A 20,626-nucleotide genomic window follows, 5' to 3' on the forward strand; every position below is an offset into this window, starting at 1 on the left:
ATACCTAATGTCTTGAATTTTACAACAATTATTCTAGTAGTATGATGATAACATAGTTTATAATGTCTTTTAAATTTTGCTCCCACATGCTGCATTACCTTCCAACTTATGTGTCAACAATCTCAAGGCTTTACATAGTGACAACATATATGTACGTAGCACATAGGTACTCTGTACATTCTGAGTGTGAGACCTTCCTACAGCAGGACAGGGTGTGTTTTGATATCAGTCCTTACCGTAAATAATATTCGAGAATATAGTAACTGCTACAGATATTTTTAAGCTTGTTTGCAAAGGTTGGAATAATGCAATAATATCTAAGACTAACTGAAATATCTGTATACACGCTAAGGTGAGACAGTTTTGATTTATAGCAACTTTATAGCAACTTCAAAAAATAATTCTAGGGAACACAGGTGACAAAGAATTACATTTTCAATTCTAGGGTTCAAAAGCCAGCTACTGAAAGAAGGTCCTCCTCCCCCAAGCGCCCCTTGTGCAAGTTGGAAGCAGTTAAAAGATTCTCTGTTTGGAGTTTAAGTCTGAAGATACTTACAAATGTTTAAAATTAACTATTTCTGACAGCACTAAAACAGAAATGAACTATGTACTAAACTAATAAATATGAAGCTTCCCTGCTATTAGGCCTATGCACTTCAATGCAGAGACATTGGAATACCTGAACACTCAGCCATTAAAGTAAACAGGGGACACATTCAAAACTCAGTTCATTTGTCAACCTGACAGCAGCTGGAAGATTTCTGCATGCAAAATATAGAAGCATCTGGCTATCAAGAATATTTAAGACCTTACCTATTGATCTCTTTCATCTGCTTAAATTAATTCAAGATGTTAAGATGCCAAAAAATGGTGATTAAAGATCCCATGCATATAAAACTCAAATCCCAATAAGCAGTAAGGATAAGATGATACAAATACTATAAAACAAAACCAGCAGCAGAGTTCCCAAATAACTGATTGAAAACCTGGAAAGATCAGAAACTTGACTACCAGAAATGGAGGACAGTATGGCTTATTAAAAAAGAGAGAGAGAGAGAGAATATATTTTGTTACTTTGTCAAGAAGGACTTTAAGGAGAAAATCATTGCAAGGACAGATAAGGAACTAGAAGAAGGGAAAATGTGTTTGTAATTCTACTACATGTTTAAAAACAAAAAGATCAAGACACATTATTACTTACAAGTATAAGCTAGGTGTAACTTCTCTAACAAGGATCTATAATGTCTGCAAACTCAGGTTTCACATACTAAATCCCTGCAGCAGATTCATTTAAGTTAGAAACTGGAGGGCTTCACAACATGAACCAACACATATTGCTACACTAACTAGGCAACTTAAAGATACAAGCTTTATCTTACCTATATTTATTCATTTTTAAGATAGCAGGACAAAAATCAAGTCCCCAACACCTACTTCTACTCTTCCAGAAACAATTCAACTATAGCAAGGATACTATCTTTATCCTGTACCTTTCTTCCCTTTTTAGTACTAGCATAGAAATTTTATGGCTTGAAAATGAGATGTAAATAGAAATAGCTATTATTCTATGCCAGGAGCAAAGAGATTATATTAGAGGAGAATCTGTTCACACTAGAAGCCAAACTAAATTAAGTGTTGACCTATACCACACTGTGATGCTATCAGAGTCTGGCTCCACGCCAGTTAGTCTCAATGTCGCCTCTGCAATCTAAATTCGGCTATTAAAAAATATACTTATCTATAGAAAAGAAGGAAAGCAACACACAATTGTTGATAATCTTTCTAAGTTTACAGAAAAGTAAAAAGCATTATTTTAGTAGATGAAACACCTAATGCCATTAAGACTGAATAATATATAACTTTAAAAAACACCAATAAAACAGCAGCAGCAATTTCCAATCAAAGCTGTAATTCTACCTAGTCTTTCTAAGATCATGCAAGTGTCATTCCCACAATGAGACTTATTATTCATTTTGGGGCTCTGCCTGGGTGCGCAGTGGGGACTGAGATAACGAGCTAAAAGAGGAGAGCAGAGGAAGAAGAGGAGGAAAAGTTCTTTTTTTATTGTTGGGTTTTTTTGAGAAGCATTTGACTAAATGCTTTGAATCATTTGTCTAAAATCATTGGACTAAAAAGTATTAAAGTATGATTGAGCAGCACTGCAAATGGAATACATAGTTTTAAACAACACACATGCTTATTTATCAGATCACAACCATCTACGGAGAGATCTCATCTCCCTTTTCCTGACTATACCTTCAACAGAGCAGACCAGTAAAGCTCTATACTGATGGAAGTTGTTTCTACGCCAGTACAGCTGCAAAGCATATGTCATAGCCACCAAACGTTAATGCAACCTTCTCCCACCAAGGTGATTCAAGGTTCAGAGAAAAACTTAGGAAAAGACTAAATCACAAGGAAAAAGCTTCACCAGGGGGGTCAGGACATCATTTAGGCAAAATTCCTACCCTCAGAAGACCACAAAAGTCCAAATGTGTGTGCTGAACATCCTGTATGTCCTCTTAATAGCAACTTTTACAAATGGGAAGACTATCATGAACTCCCCTAAGGCTTGTCTTTTTCTTATTAAGTATCATCCTAACTCTTTTCTCATAGTATAGTTTATAAAGGAAAGAGCAAAATTTGAGCAAGAAGCCAGAGAGAAGTTGACAATTACTGATTAATGGAAAAAAATAAGAAATTTAAGCGAAATCTTCTGGTTCCCTAACTCTTTAGCCATTGTCAGAAAAAACCAAAACAAAACAAAACCACCTGTCCCTAAGGGTCAAGAAATCTTAATTAATTTGTTTCTGAGCATTCAGAGACACTGTGATAACACATTTACTTAATTTCATTGAAGAAATTTTAACTTATCATACTTGATTTCTGTAATTTAAAAAATACTCATTAAAATGTAATGCATAAATGTATAAATGCATTTTCACCACTCCAAAAAGCTCTTGCTGAAAAAAAGAGTTTATAAATGGGTTCTAAGAAGGATGATTTGACAATAAGGGAAAAACTTAGCTAAACAGTTCTACAAAGTTTAACTGGATTAAAGGTTGAAATGGCATGAGAGCATCCAGCATGGGAATGATGAATTGGCACTCAGCCTTAGAATTACTGCCAACTCCAAAGGAAAATTTGAATCAAATAACCTAAGCTTCAATTTCCTGGATAAGAAAAGGCAAGGCATGCGTTCACAAAGTTTAAAAAAAAAAAAAATTTTGACAAGAAGATCTGAGCATATTATCAAGACACAGGTAGCAGCACAGACCCAAAACCTATTCCTTGGAAGTTCTAAGAAAGGATGTTTTATTTAGGAAGGCGCTATCACTGTGTCTCTTTGGCCTAATCTATCCTCATCTTGTGTGGGCTCATCAATTTTTAGAAGCAAATCCTGTAGGACTTTTGCCAGACATCAAGTCATATGCTCTTAGCCTGAGTGTGCTGACAAGAATTTGGCGGTAATACTAACATACACCTGAAAAGTCCTTGTGAAAAATGCAGTAAGCAACAATTCTAATGAGTTTGTGGAAGGACAGATCACCCACAGTGTCACCAAGGTTATAGAAGATGATAAACAGGGTGGGGGTGGGGGGGAAGAAATCACGATTTCTGGAAAAAGGATGTTTTGAGTTCCCCTCCTCAGCATAAATTTGGAAATCTGCCTTGAAAACACAATGCCTCATCTACATCCAGAGAGATTAGAAGAACATATCGTTAGTGAAGCACCTACTCTTTGTGTGCCATTCCTCGTTCACTCGTTCTAGGATTGATCTATGGTGGCGAAAAACAGAGTATATTTACCGTTTCATCCCAGGATAGTTCTGAATTATGGAACTGAATACAAAGAATTCATGGCGCTGGTTGATCATCTTATTTTAGAAAGGCTTTTCTTTCAGTGGCTGCTCACTTGCTTGTTTTATAAGGATTAGCATCTTTATTCTAAAGGGTTTAGATGTTACGTATATAAAGGAAAGGTGTACACAAATAGTACAAATCTGCAACTGGTGCTTGTGTTACTATCCTGTTGTGCGTTGACATGAGAGGGACTTCAGTTATAGCAAACCCCCTAGAGACACAAGATAGGATTTTATATTCCTTTTCTATTTGGACGAGTGAATACTTGCTTCTAATACAGAAATAAATGACCTACTGCATCTGCAAAACACTGCCTGTCTTCTTGAAGAAGGCAATCTCAACTGTAGATTTCTGTAAGAACAAAAACTTCAGTGGCAGGAGAAAACAAAAATGTGCAAACTGAAATTGCTACAAGAGAGAGACAGCAGTTCTTTCCCAGCAGGGATGTCAGTATGCAATGAGAATGAGTCATTATGATGCAGCTCTGTGATTCAGACAACTCAAAGCCACTCCACGATGTCAGACCACCAACGTATTTTTGCTCTGTGTGAATCCATACAAAGACAAAAAGTATTCTCCAGCTCTTAATAGACTCCCACATCTCTAACAACTTTCTGATAAGCTTTTTTCTTTTCTTTTTTTTTTTTTCCAAATTCGTTACTGCAAATCTATTTTTAGCCAGCTTTTGATACTTAGTAAAGTGACCATATTTGTCTCAGGCCACTCTTTATCAGTAAAGCTAGAGGTACTACATAGCCAAATAGAACCTTAGGCAGTTCAGACAAATATCCTAAAACCAAGACCCAAGACTAAATAAGGACCAAAAAAAAGAACTGTTTTCTTTTAATCATTTTTTTATTCATAAAGTTGAACAAGAAGAGGTCTTCCTCTGAGACACAACATAAGTCTAAAGCAACTGCTTTTCTTTCAAGTGAACAGGCTGAGGACAGTATGAATATTTTCCCTACTCTCATGTTCAAAGTATGATTACAATGCCCTGTAATTTATTTTGTGGCAGAACATAAATTAACATGTAGGCATGGACTAATCCCTTACTATTTCCTAATCTATTTTTATTAACAATTGCTACAATCAGCCTTTGAACAGAATGGATGTATAATAGATAAGCAGAATTCAGGCAGGCAACAAGATATAAAAAGTGATTTCTCATCGTGTGCATTTCTAGTCTGCTCTCTAGTCAAAACCCTATTAGAATGTTCCTTAACCTACAACAGCGGAAAGAAGAAAGAATTTCCCACAGCAACAAAAGTAAGGCATAATTCTGCTACTAACAAGAACAGTTGGAAAACCTATGGGAACTTATTTTCATCCTACTAGCCACAGGAAACCTGGAAGGGGATTGGAATATAACAGATACCATTCACTTTACCATAGGATCTGAAAGATTGTACATAAGTTACACACCAATGAAAGTCAAATCCTGATCTTATCAATACCAAGAGTTTTGCCTGTGGAAAGTAAAAGATTATGAATGACACCACAGATTTCCTGATTTTTGCGGAGTCTATGATTAACAATGGTGCAAAATGAATGAAAAATCTCGAGTGCATCACAGGTGCTGGCAGTACACAGAAAATTTGTGAGATTTGAAGAATCCTTTGGTCACAGAATCATAGAATAGTTTGCATTGGAAGGGACCTTTAAAGGTGATCTAGTCCAATTCCCATGCCATGGGCAGGGACATCTTCAACTAGATCAGGTTGCTCAGAGCTCCATCCAGTCAGTTCCCACCTTCGGGGACTGTAAAAGAATGGGTTGGTTTCCTCCAACTCTCTGGAAGCCTGCTCAGAACATGTCAGAGTTTCTCCTTTGGGCAGCCAGGAGAAGTAAAGAGTTCAGCAGAAGCAGTCATGAAGGACAGGAAAATGAGTCATCCTAGTCCACTAGTTAATGATCTCGTCAATCCTTCACTGTGTCGAATTATAAATAACGAGTAAATATTGACAGGCATTTTGAGGCAGATTTTGAAAGAGAACATTTATCTTATTTTTGTTCTTCCCAGGACAGATAATCCTCAAAGAAGCTAGTAGTTTCAAAGATTTAGGGAGAAACTCATTATGGAGAATACGAAAATTCATTTTAGTGCACATTTTAGGTTGCTAAAGGCCAGTCAGACCTACTGCTGTTTTAAGTGTGAATATTCTCTCTCCGTCCACTTCCCTCTACTATAATCTAGTTACTTATTTTGCTAGAACCTTTTTCTTTGCAACTAACATTTGCAGTCAGTTTTGCCTACCTCAAACTTTGGGGGACCAACAGCATCCTCAGTGATGCTGCGTGTTATTCAAAATCACATTTGAAAATACTGTAAAAGATTAACTTCTCATGAATATTGTGCAAGTGATATTATCTAGATTAATTTACTAGAACAATTGAATTTCTGTCATTTCCAGACACTTCCAGAATTTGAGGCCTCCTGCTTTAACACTTGGTCCTCACACACTCTATTCCTTTGTTATTATAATTCTATCACACTGCAGAACTATTCTGAACTTCTACTTAAGCAAGTTCAAACTGAGATGGCAAAAATGGAGATGGCAAAAAAGTACTTCTCTGACATGTAGGGCACCACACCCCCAGTCACTAAATACCTCCTCATCCAAAACATACATTTCAGAGAAAAGTGTAGAAAACACAGGAAGAAACATTTTTGGGCCCTTGTTTTAAACAAAGATAAATTGCACCTACTTTGCTTAGAAGTCCAAGCTAAGGACTTAGAAAATAGAAAACATGAAAATACATATTTGTGCTATTTGGCAAAGCTGTAAGCAACTGGAATTTTTTCAGGTTAGTGCACTTCTCCTCAGGCAGAATGTTCCTGTCTCTCATTATAACTTAACACAGAGCATTTAAGCTAATACCACTATTAAAGTTAAATCCTTCACACCAATTAGTTGGAAGAATCATATTGGAAGGTACATTGTAACATCTAAGAGTTTGGTGACTGTTCTGTAGATCTAAAGCAATTCTGGAATACAATTTGCATAAAATGCATTAATGCTTAATCGCATAACAATTTAACTCCTGTTTTTCAGAATCTAAGACAGAAAGCTGAAGAGAACTGCTTATTATATTGTTGTAAAAATAGTCACAAAAACATATCCAGTATTTTTCTGCTTATTCACATGGAATATTCTGTAATTAACACACACGCATCCACACACCCCCCCCTTTCATCCACAGTACTCGCCAAATCTTACGTTATAGAACAGGGATGACCTATGGCCCTTATTCTCCAATAAAGAGAGACCTTACTGAGGTCAAAAGTCACAGAGATACCTCAAACTTTGGAGGACCAACATAAAAAGCAGCACTGTAAATGATTTTCAAGCACAATTCGAATCGACTACCCAAGGACTTCACTGTTCCCTGGTGGAAGATGATACGCTAGGAATTCAACTAGGTTTTCAGAATATAAAACTCATCACCCCTTCATCATTTCCTGCCTGTCATACTCAGTGTTTCTGATTAACTTACCAGTCTAATGCCAGCACAGTCTCACAGTGATGACACAGTAGAAGTATGGTAGCCACCCTGAACTGGTTGTGACACACATGCATGAACCAGAACTATCCATTCTTTTATTAAAATATGAGGTAATCTCAAAAACACATTTCTGCTTACCATGCAGGTGACCATGCACTTTTCATACTCTATATTCAAAAATATAATCATGTTACTGAGTGCACAAAAGAGATTAAAGTTATCATATAGCTTTAATACAAGATTCTATCTGTTCCAGCTAAAATTTCTGTTTGATGTAATGTGATTGGAACCAATTTTGTTCAGCTTTCTTTCTCGAGACCAACAAAGAGAATCCAATGAATGAAAGCCCTTTTATATATATATATATATAAAAATCTTATTTTAAATCCTTCTCTCTCTTTTTGAAGCTAGCAAAGAAAGACGGGCAATATTGGTGTGTAGAAAACTAAGATGTCATGAGATAATGATTCAGTGTGAGCTCATCTGAGAAGACATTAAACCCTTTGCAAACTCAGGCATGATATGACATGCTTATTTAATGAAAGAGTAATTTCTGAATTCTTCTTTTGTTGAACAGTAAATTGAATTATTTTCACATAAGCTTTGCTTTATTCATCTGAAAACTCAGAGATGTTATGTAGTTGAGGCAGAGCAAATTTCTGCTAATTAACCAGGCAAGAATTAGTTTATAGAAGTTCAGATGAGGTATGTTCTGATGAGACAGAAAGGAGAAAAAAGAAGTAACAGAGAAAGATTTGCTAAATGAACAGCAAATATATATTCATGGACATCAGGAGAGACAATAGTAAATGAATGGCTAAATTTAAGAAAAACTACCCTAGTAAGAGTTGGAAGACTGCACCTCAGATCTTACAATTTTGTTTTACAGACAGAGTATATATTTACTCAAGACCTGCTTCATCTTTGTCTAGTTATTTACTGATCTTGGGTACCACACAAAAAGATACAATAATATTAGTATATAATATTTTCTAAACGATCAATGAAGATTGATGTCAGCGCTTTTAGGACAGTCACCACAATACCAGAGAAGAACTGTCCAGGGCTATTTGCAATTGGCCATGCTCTTTGTTGCACATTCTCAAAGAGTGGTTTGAATCACTCTTTCTTGTTGTGCGGTGGCCTACACTGCCTCTCCCTGTTATTGCTTTATAAAGTTCTTAGTAAGAGAAGAATTTCTTAACTGCTATTATTTTAGCACATTAGAAGTGTAGCTTCTCTACCTCTACCTCACTGACTGAGCAGTGATTGTGTTATTCAGGGTCTGGGGGAAGCAAGAGCGTAAGTTGGCGAACTGGTCAGACGTGAGAGAACCAATGGATGCAATGCTAGCTGGTGAATGTAGTGAAGCAACTATTAATATATGTCAATAATATCACATCAGTCCCTGTGATTGACATACACTCCTAGTAGGTCGTAACAGCTGTATAATAATTGTCATTCTTTTGCCTTTGTCACCTCAAGACTCTAAGTCTACGTTTATTTTTAAATTGCAAATGTAACTGGTATGGTATGCTGGAAGCTTTCTGAGGGACCACCTCTCTCCTTACAGTGAGGGCTTGTGCATTAACTCAGCAAAACTGAAGAATATAGTTTGAACATTTAGCTGATATCTTTTGGGGGCCACTAAGCGTCCAACAAGCTTGAAGAACGTTTCTGATGCTGTAACTCAAGATGATGTAACCTTAAATATGATGATTCACAAAGAATAACTTGTTACTGGGATATAGCCTGACTGAACTAATAGAGCCAAAGCAAGAAAAGCTAATAGAATTCCCCAATACAAGCCTTGCAGCTCCCCTCCTCTCACCAGATACATCAAATATTCTCTTTAGACTTGCAGAAGTTTGGTTACACAATCTTGCAAGTTTTCATCCTGCTATACCAATGAGTGGGTTTTCTCCTCAATTCCTCCCCTTTCCCCACTCCTCAAATAGCAAATCAACTATTGTTCAAAAATGGCATACATCACAGTTGCTTCTTTCTTCAGCAGTATGAGAGACCTGGCACATGGAATTGAGGATGAATTTAAAATTCATGTAACAGCAGCTTTTACAAACAGCAGCTCATTGTTAAAAATGCCATAATAGATGTTTATGCTAATAATAATTACTTTAAACATACCAAATCTTTTTTTACAGGTAGCGGTTTTTGGTAGTCCAGAATGAGATCATCTGTTTCAAAAGGCTTTAGGAAAAAAACTTGCAACAGAAGATAAATACTGCATCAAAACAGCAGCACCGATATCTTGCAAGGTGACATTAAACGTGCTAGTTGAGATACCACAGCAGCATAACACTTCATATGGATAGTTTTCTTACACTCTTGGAAGAAAGTTAAAGACGAAGGTTATTTTCTGAAAACTCTTGTATCAGAAGGTTTGATTATCTACTTCCTGCTTAGAAATAATAAGAAGCACTATGCTAAAATCTTGAATCCGCACTACACAGCATTGCAAAAGACTTTCTTCCCTTTGAGCCAACTGGCAGAAGCAATCCTTAAATGCAAATAAAACCTGTTGACTATTCTTTGAGAAATATATGTATATTCTTCAAATCATTTAGGGAAGCAAGCTTAAGCAGCACACTTCAGTAAGCCTGTGGCAAATGGCAACTGATAAACAATCAAAACCGTCTTTTACATCAGCAGTAACAATGAGTCCACTGTCAGTCAGGAGTGCACCAATTCCTGCTGGTGGTACTCCTGCCCACAGACCTGCTAGAGTTTCTAGATGCCTCCAGAACTGCATTGTAGGGGTAAAAAACCTACACACTGGGGAAACTGGCAGAGGTGAGAAAGAAACAAGATATTCCTCGTTTTTATTAAGTAATTATATTTACCAACTATTTATTCCCAGAAAATTTTACTTTATGAGTTTTCTCTGAAAATAAAAAGCAGAAAATCTCACAATATGAATTTTTATTTTAATACTATTGACAGACCATGCAAATGCATTTTTCATTTAATTACTAAATTCTTAGTTGTATTTTGACAGATATTCTGAATTCTCTGGGGAAAAAAAAGGGGGGTGGTGGTGAAAAGGAGTGTTATTTTACATTTTAGTTAGACCTCACTTAAGAATTTATCCATTTAATTTTGGAAAATCTATGAACATTTAATGCAGCTCTATTACTTGGAAGGTAAAGCAATTTGTAACTGTGTAAGTTACATTTAAACACAAAGAATTAGCCTAACTCCTGACTATTATATTTTTCATACAGAATCATAATTCTCTTGCTACACACACAAAGAGTAGGCAAGTAAAATCCTTTTGATTTCAGACATTCTACTTTTTTAACAGTGAATTTAATAAAACAAACTTCATGGATTTCATGATTTTTCTAACACAATACATGGAAACTGAATTATTTACTACGTTTTAAGAATTTGTATAACACACTACTTCCAGGATGAACATTCATTTTTGGTTCACAGTTCCTGGAACTGACAGCGAGTTGATGGCTATCTATTAACTATGTAAATTTCTATCAGTTTTCTTGTCAAAACTGATATAAATAGAATGGATTGTTTCAGGTCAGAAAATAAGTTGAAAAGCAACATTTTTATTTAACTGCATTTTGGTCTTACAAATCTGATTCAAATTAAATTTGAAATTAACAGCCTGTATAGTAAAACCCAAACAGGCAATAACCTATTACAGTCATCTAAATAAAAAGCTGCATTAAGTCTTCCTCAAATTTTAACTATTATGTTAGATATGGAAGCATGATGAAAAGACTTTTAATTGTTGAAGACTAACCAAGATTGACAAATACTCTATTTCGTGATACTACACTCTGCACCATATCCCATAGCAAAATGAATTACAACCTTTACACTGCAGTCATCTTCAGAACATTCATCTTTCTGTATCAAGAATTTGCCCCCAGCTGTGACGGCCGCCTGTTTTCTCACTTGATTACCTTCAAGTTTCATTGGCAACTCTGAGAGAACATTTTTTTATTGTTTCAATTGTTTCATTCAGTTTTGAATGAGCAGGAGAGCATGGTGTTTTTTCTCCTCTCTGATGTAGAGGCACGTGATGAAAGTGAAGAGCTCAGAAACGATGGGACAGAATTATGATCCCATAGGTATCTGGACAGGTGCTGAAATAAATACAGCAACAGACCAAAGCACGGTCCTCACCTCCTCTTAAATCTTATTAAGCCAATTCAACCGCATGTCTGTGTCCAAACTACCTTCAGGCATGCAGGTACCTATTCAATAGAAATCCTGCCTGGTTACTAATCATACTTAATGTTTTCTCTCTTACCTACTTTAAATCTGAAACACTATCATTTTTCTCACCTATGCAGCTGAAAAATGGGTTTTACACGTTCTAACTTCCCGATCCTGTGCAAACGTCGCCTGAGAGAAAACACGACGAACACATCACCCGGCAAGAGAACCGAGCTCGTACGGACAGACACACGGAACCTCCCCACAAATTAGCCGGCCGAGGCGCTCCGGCCGCCACACCCACGGCAACACGGAGCCCGCCCCCGCTGCGAGGCCCTGCCCCAATGGCGGCCCGGCCCGGCTCCCCCTGAGGGCTGGGCGCCTCAGCCAGCGCCTGCCGCTCCCCCCGGGGATCTCACAGAGACTTCTCCAGGCGGAAGCGCGCAGGCAGAGGCCATATACATGTGTACGTGTACGCGTGCCTATGTCTCGCCTCGCAAACGATGGCTTCGGGCTCAGCGTCAGCTCCCGCGGGGGAAGGGAAACACCCCGGCTCTGCCCGCCCCGCCCCGCCGCTGCCGGCCACGACCCCGCGCGGGCGGGGGCGGGGCGGGGAGCTCCCCACGCACACACAGACCCCGCCCCATCCCCCGCCCCGCGCACGTGGGCTGGTGCTGAGGCACGCGGCTACAGGCTGCGCCTGGGGCGCGCTCCCTCACCCCCGTTCCAACCCCCAGCTCCCGAAGCGCACACGCGCCTCCTCCCGCCTCCCCCGCTCTGACAGGTGTGCAGTCGGGCTGCTGTTGCTGCGCCTGCGCGGCACCGCCTCCTCCCGGCGTGCTCGGCGGCGGTGTCATGGCGGCTCCCTGCGGCCGGTTCCTGCACATGGGTTGAGGGGACGCTGGCAGCGCGTGTCAGCGCAGGGGTCGCGAGCGGTCGTAGGCGGCAGTGGTGGGGAGCGGGGCGGGGACGGCGGGACCATGCTGGCCCTGGAGCGCTCCCTGCTGAGGGGCTTCCTCAGCGCGGCGGAGTCCCTGGAGTGGAAGCAGAGTGAAGTCGCGGCGGCAGGTGAGGGGAGGTCCCGCCCCGGCGGGGGGAGGGTGCCCGGCCGTTGTTGTGGGTACCCGGAGCCAGCAACGTCTTCGCCGGCCCCAGGCCGAGGCGGGGCCGGGGCTGGCGGCTGCCTCCACCCGCGCCCGCTCCGGGGGCGGTCGTGTTCCCTTCTCCCGCCGTTTCTGCCCCTTGACGGGCTCCGGGGGGCTCTTGCCGGCGGTGCGGGGCGGGGGAGGCCCGCTGGGCTCGTCAGCTTGGAGGAGCGCGAGCGGCAGTGCCGGCAGGGCTGAGGCGAGAGGCGCGGCCGCCGCGCCGGGGCTCTCCTCAGGGTTTCTCGGCCGCTGCTTGCCGGTCGGGCAGGGCTTCAGGTGGAGAGGCTGCGGCTGCAGCAGTCCCTGCCCTGCGGCCGGTGGCCGGCAGGCGCCCCACCGCCCACTTCATGTCGGCACTCCGCAGGCTTTTAATCACGGTGCTTCCTTCGACTGCCCAGTGACCCTCGGGTGAAAGACTACCTGTCTGTTTGAAATTGGCAGTGATATGAAACTCGCTTTTGTAGGAAAACATGAGGAGAAAAACTCTGGCAGGAACTACCTGTTCTTGTACTGATTTTATTAGTTATTTAGTCATAGTTGCTTGAGGGAACAATGGAAAATAGTCTCTAGAGGGGACTTGATTAGGTTGTTACTGACCCAGCTTTCCTGCAGGGGAACGCAGCAGCTTTTAAAGTGTAACATTTGTCATGAAGAGGCACTTCCATGTTTCCGACAGGCTAGAAGTACAGTTGTGCTCAAGTCATGTGCCATGCTGTTTAAAACATTTAGGGGTTGTAGCCTATTGAAAGACTCATTTATCCTTACCCAAGCACTTATGGAGTTTTGGAAAAGAACTGTACAGAGCTACGTGGCTTTATTTCCTTATGTTACAGAGCTACTCAGCTTTATTTCCTTATGTTACTTCTTATTTAACCTTAATCATTGTACTGTCCAGGAATGTTAGGTAATGTGACTGACATCTGTCAGATCTGTCTATCTTTTCACTGAGAGTTGTGTTTGCTGTTTGTGGTGTGTTTTGTTGTTTTTCTTCTTTGTTTGTTTGTTTTTTTAGTTTTGGCTTATTTTTTTAGTAGTAGTAGTGTGTAGTGTGTGCTACTACATGATGTGGGGAAGACTGTTGTTGAAGAAAGGTATCTTGCAGTAGAGATAGAAAATGGTGGGGTTTGTGGTGATTCTTAGTCGTCACTTATGTGGGCACTTCCTATTGATCCTGAAACTAAGTTTAAAGATTGTGACCTTGAATTTGTATCGTGTCTTGTAAGAAACTAAACACAAAATCAAAAGCAGATTTTATTTGTGTACAGTTATGTTATGGTGTTACTGGAAAGAGAAAACCTGAATATTCTTCATTAGTGTCCTCAAAGCCAATAGTTATTCTGCAAACTACAGCATTGCCTGTCTGGGCAACTATAATCCACTATAAATTAGTTGTCATTTGGTGAAAGAAAGTCTCCTCAAAGCATAGATTGGAGAAAGTTTCTTGTTATTTCTGTCCTCTGTGAGAGTATGATGTCAGCAGGGCTGCAGAACCAGTACGATTCTTTTGCATATGCCCTTCCACGTACAGCTTAAAGTGTTTTTTAAATTATCTGGCACAAATGATCTCTTACATCATTTGGTTGATCGTTGTTGTAAAGAACGAAAGTAAATTGTGGTCGACAGCCTGGTCCAGAGATACTAGGATGAATGTGTATCTATCACCCATTCCTACCAAGTCATCTGTTGCTGCTGTTGAAGTTGGTTCTGTACTTGATCTTCCCATATATCTGAGATTTAGAATACTTGTTTTAGCTGGATGAGCATGGGGTTGGTATTTCATTTGCTTCCTTGCACAGCTGCTGCTTGTGTGGATCTATACCTGAGCTAACATTAAATTGGCTACCTTGGGTACTAATACTAGTGTAGCTATGGTTAACACTGAGTGCACGGGAGCTGCAATCTCAACTGGAATAATGAATTAATATTAAGGCACCTATCCTGTGCAGACCTCTGCATTTCCTCAGCTGCACCATTACCAGCATCTGCATCAGCTAGTTTAAAACTGGTTAGTACATCTACATGAGTTGTAGCCACAGCTGCAGTGTAGATAGGTACTGATTTTGCTCAAGAATGGAAGGTTTTAACATGGTGAAGTTGTTCTAACAACTGCTGGATTGATTGCACTGTAGCATATTTGAAGAAAAAAGGGAAGATACCTTCTGTGAACAAAGTTGTAGCCTGGGTCGAGAACTTTGTGTGTTTGAAGCTTCTAAGAAATTAAATGTATAGCACTTCATGACTTCTGTTTGTCTTGAAAGGGTTCAGTGGAGAAACATTCACGGAACCAAATCCACCTTAGTAGTTACTCCTAAGAATCTGACTCTCTGTGGAGACTTCTCATTGAGATAGTAAACTTACCATAGGAAAATAATCCTTTTATGAAGATAAAGTCATATTGCCCATACTTTATGAATATTCTAAGCATTTAAAGGAAGAACTGAGTAGTTTCTGCAGTTTTACATGAGAATTTATTCACTGAAGTCTTGCAAGTATTGAACCATTTTTATTTGTCATGTTTCCCCTAAAAGGGTTCTCTAGTCTGTGAAAGTATTGTCTTATCTATAGGATTTTACTATAATACACTCATGTAAAATGTTTTGGAGGAAGAAAACCCTCTTGTGATAATTGAAGTTGTCTTCAATAACTGTAGTGTACATATTTGAAAGGCCATTCACGTATTTTCCCTGAAATTTCAGTGCAAGTTTGTGTTTCACATTCATCTGGCAGTTTGTATTTCACTGTAACATTAATACAAGTTCTGTAAAATTTGTTTTGAATAAAGTGATGTCTGCTACTGCTGTTCTGTAGTTTCAGTGCAATTGCACTTTTCCTGCACTGTAAATGAAGATTCATTCCTTGAAAGGGGAGTGGTATATGTTTTGATTTGAATAGCTCTTGTAAGATGAAGTTATTTCAAAGTTGACACTGATTTCTTTCTTTCTTTTTTTTTTTCTCAGAAAGTGGATCGTTATTGCAATTGATTTTTGATGGGAAATACGAGGCAATATTTTCAAATTCAGCCATCCAGAATGTTTTCAGTGCATCTTCTGTGACAGAGGAGAACATTGACAGTTACTTGGAGAAACAGATCCTGGCATACCTGGACTGTTCTGCAGAGGTTGATAACTTGGAAAGGTGGAAATTATTGTTTATTATATGGAAGATTAATAGAGGCTATGTTTGATTTTTACAAAAGGCATTTTTTTATTTTATAATATGTGACATAGGGCCTCCAAAATTCTTGTTCTCACGGAAAAACAGATTTCTCGGGTTGTTCCCCCCACTCCTCTAGGGCATCTATTTGTTATCATTGTTTCTTTCACTGGAGAGTATTGTGACATGAGGGTTTGTTGAAAACACTAGCTTTATTTACAGTGATTAGCTCTGAAGCTGCTGGTATAAAGAAGTCAACAAATGTAAATTCATGTTGCCATGTATCATCAAACAATTTATTAACAGTTTTCTCTCTGAAACATTGCATTACATTTATGTGACTACTTGAAGTACCATGTAATGTTACTGTCTGAGCAATGCCTGTATGTCTAAGTCTGATTCGTCGTAAGTTTGTTCTACTCTTCTTAATGTAAAATGAGTAAGGTATTACTCATGGATGCTATTCATTGATTAATTATTTTCTTCACAAGACTTTCTCTGATAGATTCTTTCTAATTGTGCTGCATATGCTAATTCTTGCTGTTAATGAGTCTGACTTTAGTGTTTGCAGTTTGCTACGTAAATAATGAACAGACTGAAATCTATCACACTAGGGATAGTAGAAGCAGAAAACTGTATATATATGTGTGTGTGTGTGTATGTGTGTATATGTATTTGTTTATTTTAAAAGGTGAGGGTGGGAAAAAGTTTTGCCGAAAGAAGAGCGAAAGTTAAGAGAACATAAAGGTAAAAAGAAAGTATGAGGAAGGTAATGTATTGCCAATAAGTGTACAGGCTGAGTACAAATGCCTGTGTTTTGGTATGACAGACATAAAAACAAGAGTTTTTGCTAAAATACCAGAGAGAAAATAGTTGTCATCTCTAAAGTATTGAGCTGAGATTTGTTAGTGATCATTGTGTGTCAAAAGCTTATCTTCTAGTGTGGTACACAATACTATGTGCTTGTGTTTTCTGAGTTGGAATGTTCAGGGGTTGTTCCCATGTGGTTTTGTCTCTGTTTTTTTCTTTTTTTTTCCCCTTTCTTTCTTTGTTGTGCTGTTGCTGTTAAGTATTAGCTGGAGTTTAGATGGTAACGTAGTCTAGAGAAATTTTTCAGTATTGCTAGATTCTGTCATCTTGCAATAGTTTATTCTGAATAATGCAGCAAGGAAAGAAAGATCAGTCAGGGCTTGAAACAGACCCAATCCTGATCGTAAACATTGCTTGAAATGTGTGCTGCTGCTTGAAATATGTGTTGCTGCCCTTATGAACCATTCAACTTCTTAAAGATAATCATAATATATATCATGCACTTAGTAATACTTTATACATATCCTGTCATGGTGATGTGTCCTCTTCTTCTGCTCCCCCTGTGAGCTTTTATTGGCCTATATACCATTTAGAGGACCCTGCTGCTGCTGTCCTACTGCAGACAGCAAAGCAATTTGTTCCTCAGGTGCTCATACTCCAGCTCTTTGGTTTTTGAGGTTTTTCTTGTTCCCTCTGCAACTCTAGGCAGCATTAGAAGCCCCATTGCCAGAAGATATGGAGGCAGATCTGCAATATTTAGCCTTTCAGAACAATACAGAAGGTTTTCTGCCCAAAATTACAGCTTGGAGTTTTATTCAAAATGAAAGTGTGTAGTCTTCAAAATATATCAGTATCTGCCAGAAACATTTTCTGTTTCTAGCAGTCAAGTGAATTTTTCAAGCTCCATTGGTAAGAATATAAGAAGCTTTGAATGATATTAGTGTTGAAGGAAGTAAGTTGTGACTTTCTCTTGACAGAAAAATTTCTACTGAAAGACAGAGCATTTCCTACTTTAGGTAGGCACTGCTTATAGCACCTAAATCTGTGCTGTGTTTGTTTTTCTCCAATGGCTTTCTAGGTTAAAATGTGTTACATAGTTATTTTTCCTACCTGCAGGCCCTATGCCCTGTGACTGCCTTATGGAAGGAATTATTGCAACTTTTGCACTCGGACCTTCTATTGCCTGTGGTGAAAATGTTTTTGTCTATTTTATTTTTATGATGAATATGTCATTTTCTTTTTCTGCTGAGTGATTCAAAGAAGTGCAGCTAAGTTCTAGCTCAGAAAAATCAGTAAGACACTGGTTTTCTTGTGACTTCTGGTAGACGGGCTTGATAATTTCTTTGGACATAGCCTGTAACTTTTTCCACTTTCAAATCTATGGTTCTGTAAGGAAAATATTTAACAGTATTTTAAAATTTGCTGCCACTTTTTCTATCATTTTAACTGCTTCCCTCCTTCCCCTGCCCCAGACATTTTTTCGCTATGGCACTTTGAATCTTTATGGCATTAAAAATGAAGTCTTAAAGCATTCCTTGCTTATTGAATAGGAGATTATTTTTTATTATTTCTTTTCCTGCTATTGCTACTCATTTCAATGGTTAACAGTCATTTTCTACAGAAAACATAGCTTCATAGTTGTATTTTAAATCAGCAAATTGCAAAGGATGAAGCAATAGTATATGTGTTAACCGTGTGCAGGGGGAATGCCTTTTTATTTTTTTCTGAGCTCCATGTGAAGGAGGTGCATTCACTGCCTGATATACAGTTTGATTCTAAACACTGGAAGGAAATAGTGTGCAGGACACAAAAAAAGAGAATATTTTCAGACACCTTGTTTCAGAAGAGCTTGAAGGTCTCTTATTATGTTTGATTCCAAAACCTAAAGGAACAAGGAAATGAACACTAACACTTGTTTTTGTGTTTACTACTTTTACCTTATTCAACATATAAATGAATACCTAACTTTCCAAAACAAATACATACAATAAAGCTTGTTATGATTTCCCAACTTGAATGCTGAATGGTATTTCTGGTATTTCTCTTGGGGCACCTGATGATTGGTTAACTGGTGTGCTATATATAAAACAAAAATGAAGAAATTCTTGCTGTTTCTGCAGCTTGCTTTGATGCATATGAATTGAAAAAAATAACTATTTCAGTTTCTAATTTTGCTTTGACTTCTCTTCTGTAATTTCTGACTTCACTAAAAAGAAAAGAAGCACTCCCAAAACCTGTAACCTAATCGCATCTTAAGTATAGCCTGGCTATTGAGTATTTTCTTACTTTTATATTTTTTTTGTAAATTCTAGTGTTATATGCAAATCCATTATTTTTTTCAAATACAAATGTTCTTTTATTCTTTATTTTGAATTTGAGCAAGATTAGGTATAGCAGTATGAATATTACAGTGGAGCGTATATATAAGAATCTGATTTGACATCATGGATCACAATCCTGCTGGACCTGGTGTAAACAGCATTTAAAAAAAAAAAGGCAGCAAAACTCCCATTCACATAGAGAAAGGAAGAACAAGATAAATGGATACAGACGTATGTCTAAGGAAATAAAAGAAATAAATTAAACTATGTAGGTCACCATAGTAAGTGGGACATTTGCAGCTGTTGCTTTTCAGGCAGCCTTTGGGAGGTGAGCATTTGCAGGTCTGCATTGTAAATGTGAAGGGCAGTCAGGGAGACAGAATTAATTTTTTTCTGGGAAAAAAAATTAGGGGATAGGCAAGGGGGGCTAGCATTTGCAGGGATTAGAGCTTGGAATTGACTTTCTGATACAGAATGAGTGATAAGGAGACTGGAAGTTGGTCATGGATCTGAAAATGGGGGAAAAAATCAATTGGTGATGACAAATTAGCCAGTGGAAAGACAGTATCCCAGCCAAAGTAATGAGATTGGTTATCAGCTGTTTCAGAGGCCTTCTGTGTGGATATAACCGTGTCAAGACTTCAAGCAAGTTTGCCTCCCAGATAGATAGATGTCAGTAAAGTTAAAATAAATAAATACAAAATTATTAGTAGAAATAATAGTGTAAATGACAAAATAATGAAAATGAGTCTTCGAAAGACTGAAGTGCATCTGTCAAATCACAGTGCAGAGATGGTTGATTATTCTGTATGTTATCTTTCCTTTCAGAAGTTTTGAAGCATAATTTATCATGGGAAAATAATTAGAAAATGTATGCCTGCAGTTGTTTTGTGTGTAATGGTAATAATTTAGTGTACAGTAATTGTTAGTGCTTTGTGTTCTTGAGTTATTTGGAAGTTTAATGGTAGTCTTAGATATGTACTTGAATAATATTTGCTGGTGGATAGTTACTGGCTGAATAATGACAGCTAGTAAATGTTATCTTGTCTTGTTCGACAAGAACTCTTTACACTAGTCCTGTTCTCTAACTCTCCTGAAGGCTCTGTTCATTTTTTTTTTTCTTCAATCAAGCGTTCCCCACCCCTATTTTCTCATTGTTCTACATCTTTTGTCACATTCTTGCCCACCAGCTGCTTGTTTGTGTGTGGCTTTTCTATTTGACTTTCGTTTTTTAGGGGTTGGATAACACTTTATCCTTTTGTTTCCATTTCGAGGACTCTTGCATCTTTAAGTCCCTGTTTTAAGAGGGGGGGGGGAAAAAACCCCAAAACCAAAAAAAAACAAAACAAAAAAACCCAAAAGCCACCTAGGTTTTTCCAATTCAGTTATGCTCCTTAACTTACCAATTTTTATATCAAACCAGCACAATTAAAATGTTAACTTTTTGTAGGCAGGAGGCATGTTATATATGTGACAGGGACCTTGTTGGCACATGACTGATTTTAACATAGTAAGGTTCTAAGTCATTAAGGAATCATAAAACAAACCAGAACTTTATGTAAATCTCCTAAAATTATACACCTGTTAAATTGAACATTAAGTTCTGAAGGATTGTGCCCTGCCTTC

The 20,626-nt window shown here is 38.5% G+C and overlaps 1 protein-coding gene across 1 annotated transcript in view; it reads left to right on the plus strand.

Moving 5' to 3' along the window:
* Positions 1-12,495: 12,495 nt before the first annotated feature.
* Positions 12,496-20,626, plus strand: part of TTC27 (tetratricopeptide repeat domain 27) — a 138,252-nt gene continuing 130,121 nt past the window's right edge. Inside the window, exons 1-2 of the mRNA XM_075146694.1 lie at positions 12,496-12,639; positions 15,674-15,851. Coding sequence (XP_075002795.1) covers positions 12,552-12,639; positions 15,674-15,851 — 266 coding nt within the window. The 5' untranslated portion in view covers positions 12,496-12,551. The remainder of the gene's footprint in view (positions 12,640-15,673; positions 15,852-20,626) is intronic.

Source organism: Calonectris borealis, chromosome 3, assembly GCF_964195595.1.
Source record: "Calonectris borealis chromosome 3, bCalBor7.hap1.2, whole genome shotgun sequence".
Lineage (NCBI taxonomy): Eukaryota > Metazoa > Chordata > Aves > Procellariiformes > Procellariidae > Calonectris > Calonectris borealis.